This window comes from Aplysia californica, unplaced genomic scaffold (genome assembly GCF_000002075.1).
Source record: "Aplysia californica isolate F4 #8 unplaced genomic scaffold, AplCal3.0 scaffold00753, whole genome shotgun sequence".
NCBI lineage: Eukaryota > Metazoa > Mollusca > Gastropoda > Aplysiida > Aplysiidae > Aplysia > Aplysia californica.
This window is the reverse complement of record NW_004798023.1, coordinates 28,695-34,020: the sequence shown is the minus strand read 5'-3', so window position 1 is coordinate 34,020 and position 5,326 is coordinate 28,695. Positions and strand designations below refer to the sequence as shown.

Below are 5,326 nucleotides of genomic sequence, written 5' to 3'. Positions count from 1 at the left end.
AATGAATAGGGTTATCGTTAAGATACCAGAAATATACCAGAAATAATCTTAGCGAAGTCTAACTAACAGTCAGCATATAAGGCACACCATAGTACCAAGACAGCGTTACTTAGGGTCTGTACTGATATTTTAAAATATATTGATGAAAAAAAGGTATGTCTTCTTACTCTTTTGGACCTTTCGGCTGCTTTCGAAACCATTGATCATGACATTTTACTCGAGAGACTAAATTCTACTTTTGGCATAAAGAGTACTGTCCTGCGATGGTTTGATTCATATTTTAAGGATCGAACACAAGCAGTTGTGGTTGGAAATGAAATGTATGACCAATTACCATACAACGCAAAAATAGTGATAGTAGACTTCTTCAACAATATCTGGAATAAAGGCAAAATTCCGCTGGAGTTCAAGCACGCCACAATAATACCAATATTTGGAAAGTCCAAATGTAAAGGATAGCTATGGGAAACCAAAATGAGAAGGATACCGAGGGGAAATTTTAAAAAAGGATAGCTCTCTGAAACAAAAATGAAAAGGATAGCTTGGGGAATTCAAAATGGAAAAGATGGCTCTCTGAAACAAAAATGAAAATGATTACTCTGGGAAATTAAAATGAAAAGCATAGCTCTGGCAAAGCAAAATGAAAATTATAGCTCTGGGAAAGCAAAATGAAAAGGATAGCTCTTGGAGAGCAAAGTGAAAAGGATAGCTCGTGGAAAGCAAATTGAAAAGATTAGCTCCGGGAAGGCAATATGAAAAGAATAGCTCTTGGAAGGCAAAATGAAAAGTATAGCTCAGGGAACGAAAATGAAAAGGATGGCTCGGGGAAAGCAAAGTGAAAAGGAAAACTCAGGTAAAGCAAAATGAAAAAGATAGCGATTGTAAAGCAAAATGAAAAGGATAGCTCTGGAAAATTAAAGTGAAAAGGATAGCTCGTGGAAAGCAAAATGAAAAGGACAGCCCCGGGAAAGATACATGTAAAGAATAGCTCTGGGGAAGATACATGAAATGGATAGCTCTGGGAAAACAAAATGAAAAGTATATCAGTGGGAAAGCAAAATGAATAGGACAGCTCCTGGAAAGATACATGACAAGTATAGCTCTGGGGAAGCGAAGTGAAAAGGATAACTCGGGTACAGCAAAATGAAAAAGATAGCTCTATTAAAATTAAATGAAAGGGATAGCTCTGGAAAAGCAAAGTGAAAAGGACAGCTCCGGTACAGATACATGTAAAGGATAGCTCTGGGGACGATACATGAAATGGATAGCTCTGGGAAAACAAAATGAAAACTATAGCTCTAGCAATAAAAAATGAAAAGGATAGTTCCCTCGAAATCAAAATGAAAAATATAGATCTAGAAAATCAAAATGAAAAGGAAAGCTCTGAGAAAGCAAAAAAAAAAAAAAGAACAGCTCAAGAAAAGCAAACTGGAAAGGATATGAAAGCAAAATAAAACTGATAGCAATGGGAAAGCAAAATGAAAAGGATAGCTCGATGAAAGCAAATTGTAAAGGATAGCTCGGGGACAAAATAATTCCAGGAATGCAAAATTAAAAGGACAGCTCTGGGAAAGCAACATGAAAAGGATTGCTCTGTGAAAGCAAAGGGAAAAGGACAGTTCGGGTAAAGCAAAATGAAAAGGATAGCTCTGCTAAATCAAAATGAAAAATATAGTAACATAGAAATCATAATGAAAAGGATAGGTCTGGAAAAGAAAAATGAAAAGGATGGGGGGGGGGAATAAAAATGATAGCATTTTAAAATCAAAATTAAAAGGATCACTCGAAGAAAGCAAAATGAAAAGGATAGCTCAGGGAACAAAAATGAAAAGGAAAGCACTGGGAAAGAAAAATGAAAAGGGTAGCTCTTGAAGAACAATGTGAAAAGGACAACTCCGGGAAAGATGCATGTAAATGATCGCTTCTGGGGAAGATACATGAAATGGATAGCTCTGGGAAAACAAAATGAAAAAGGTAGCTTTGGGAAAGCAAAGTCAAAAGTGTATATTGTGGAAAGCAAAAAAGCAAAACGAAAAGGATAGCTCAAGAATAGCAAAATGAAAAGGATATGAAAGAAAAAGAAAAATGATTGCAATGGGAAGCCAAAATGAAAAGGATAGCTCTGGGAAAGCAAAGTGAAAAGGATTGCTCTGGTAAAGCAAAATGAAAAAGATAGCTATGGTAAAGCAAATTGTAAAGGATAGCTCTGGGAATGCATAATGAAAAGAATGGTTCTGGTAAAGCTAAGTGAAAAGTATAGATCGTGGAAAGCAAAAAAGCACAATGAAAAGGATTACTAAAGAATAGCTAAATGAAAAGGATGGGAAAGTAAAATAAAAAATGATTGCAATGGGATACCAAAATGAAAAGGATATCTCTAAGAAAGAAAAATTGAAAAGAAAGCTCTGGGAAAGCAAAATGAAAAGGATAGCTCAAGGAACAAGAATGAAAATAATGATAGCATTGGGAAAGCAAAATGAAAAGGACAGCTCCGGGAAAGATACATGAAAAGGATAGCTCTTTGGAAAATACATGAAACGGATGGCTCTGTAAAATCAAAATGAAAAGGATAGTTCCCTAGAAATCAAAATGAAAAGGATAACTCTGGAAAAGCAAAATGAAAAGGATGGGAAAGCAAATTAGAAAGGATAGCTCTGGGAAAGCAGAAGAAAAGGGATTGCTCAAGAAACAAAAATGAAAAGGAAAGCACTGGGAAAGCAAAATGAAAAGGATGGCTCTGGGACAAAAAAAATGAAAAGGATAACTCAATGAAAGCAAAATGAAAAGGATTGCACAAGAAAACACCCGTATGGTTCTTGGGGCCCTGTCCAAGAGATAGGGAAGCAAAGAATAGGACCACTGTATCCGTATCGCGCATGTCGTAGAAGGCGAGCAAGGCCTGTTGGGCAAAGGGTTTGCAGCCCTTTCCCGTAAAATAAAAATAAGCTACAAAAACATCGACAGCAAAAACAACACGACCGCCATTTCTGGAAGATGGAGGACCTTCATCACCGAGGAGAGTAGAGAATAGGGAGTGTAGAATGACGCAGGGTGGTGGAAGCCGAAAGGAAGCCACCAAGCCGAGAAACCTCCTGTCGACCAGAAGAACCACCAGACTTGGCACATGGAATGTTCGTACAATGTACGAGGCAGGGAAGGCACTGCAGGTTGCAAGAGAGATGGAGGCCTACCAACTGGACATATTGGGTCTCTGTGAGACGAGATGGACGAATGCAGGGGAGTGTCAACTTGCTTCAGGGGAAACAGTTCTCTACTCTGGACATCTGGAGAAAAACTCGCCGCATACAGAAGGAGTAGGTATTCTGTTGTCAACACACGCCAAGATGGCTTTGATAGGATGGAAAACAGAGGGCCCGCGACTAATATCAGCTGAATTCCGTTCACACAAGAAAGACATCAACTTTCATGTTATCCAGGGATATGCCTCCACCAATGATAAGGACCAGGATGTGAAAGAGACTTTCTACAAAATGCTACTAAATACTATTGATCAGGTTAGAAGGAAGGACATATAGATTTTAATGAGAGACTGCAACGGTAAGGTAGGCAGTGGCAATGTACGCTTTGAGGAAATTATGGGGAAACACGGACTTGGAGTCAGAAACGAGAATGGAGAACTATTTGCAGAAATATGTGCAACGAATCTGCTCATGATAAAAGGGACTGTTTTCCCACATAAACAGATACACAAATCAACATGGGTGTCGCCAGACCAACAAACTGAAAACCAGATTGACCACATATGTGTCAACAAGAAAGACAGGAGATCAATGAGGGATTTTAGAGTTTACAGGAAGTGCAGACGTAGCTTCGGACAAAATCTGCTCATTTCAACAATCCGACAAAAACTAAAGCGAAGACAGGGAATTGTCAATAATCATAGGCACCGGTACAATGTGGAATTTCTGAGAGAGCCATCGTCAAGGGAGGAGTTTAATGTAGCAGTTAAGAACAGGTTCCAAGTGTTGGAAACACTAGGCGAGGATAGCAGCGTGAAAGAAACATGGCAGGCAATAAAAGAAGGCTGGACCACTGTGTGTCAAGAGGTACTGGGGAAACAGAAACGTGAGCACAAGCCTTGGATATCGGCCACCACTCTGAGGAAGATAGAAGACAGGAAAAAGAAAAATGACCAGGTAAACAGGAGCAAGACAAGAGCAGCCAAAGCAAAGGCCCAAGAAGAATACACCAAAGCAATAAAGGAGGTAAAAGTCAGCGTACGGCAAGACAAAAGAAACTATGTAGATGACCTAGCGCGCGAGGCACAGGAAGCAGCAGGGGCAGGAAACATGAGAGGACTGTATGAAACCACCAAGAAACTTGCAGGCAGATACAAGAACGCAGGTGTGCCAGTGAAGGATAAAGAGGGAAGGCTTTTCACAAATCCAGACGAACAGAAAGAACGCTGGAAGGAGCATTTCAAAGAGCTACTGAACAGGCCAAGGCCAGAAAAAACAGTTTGACATTCCACCAACAGAGATTGGTCTGGGGGTGAGTGAATAAAGGCAACGAGAAGGTTTTAAGCAGAGAGAGGGGATGGGGTACAAAGAGAGAGAGAGAGAGAGAGAGAGAGAGAGAGAGAGAGAGAGAGAGAGAGAGAGAGAGAGAGAGAGAGAGAGAGAGAGAGTTTAATTTTTTAAAGTATTTAACGGCACTTGCAACACAATAAGGTCAAATAAGTGCCGAAGATTAGAGGTGTTACAAGAAAGTAACAAAAACAAAATAGAAGGAGGGGAGATAAAGACGACAGATGTTTGATAGGAAAGAAGGAGAAGACCACTCCAGAGCACCCGCCAACCACCCAGAGAGAGAGAGAGCGAAAGAGAGAGAGAGAGAGAGAGAGAGAGAGAGAGAGAGAGAGAGAGAGAGAGAGATAAGGGGGGTGGGCAGACTCTGATGCCAAGACCAGGATCAGACAAACAAGTTACAGTCTGTAGATCAAGAAGCATCAAGACTAGTAGTAGCAGTACAAAGATGGGAAGTTTCAGTACAAATGCAAAACAGTGAATTGTTGTGCTGATCGGAAACATGAAAACGAACAAAACAGACATCAAACATCATTTATGGCTGCCCGAGGACGGTCATGAAAATCCACAGGTCAGTTACCACCTGAAAAAAAACAGCTAATTGACAAGGAGACCAGGGAAAGAAGATAACGGTGGATTGGGTGCTTGCTTAGAAAAACAATGTGACTAGACAATGTATAGGATGGAATCCCCAGGGGATGAGTTAAGTCAAAAGGAAGTCCGAGATCCACCTGAGAACAAGATCTAGAGTCAGATCTCACAGAGTCACAGAGCAGATT

General features: G+C 40.2%; 1 protein-coding gene across 1 annotated transcript; it reads left to right on the top strand.

Moving 5' to 3' along the window:
• Nucleotides 1–3,041: 3,041 nt before the first annotated feature.
• Nucleotides 3,042–4,484, top strand: LOC106013270. The gene is made up of 2 exons (XM_013088502.1): nucleotides 3,042–3,515; nucleotides 3,705–4,484. The coding sequence occupies exons 1-2, from the start codon at nucleotides 3,042–3,044 to the stop codon at nucleotides 4,482–4,484; spliced, it is 1,254 nt and encodes a 417-aa protein (XP_012943956.1).
• The last annotated feature ends 842 nt before the right edge of the window (nucleotides 4,485–5,326 follow it).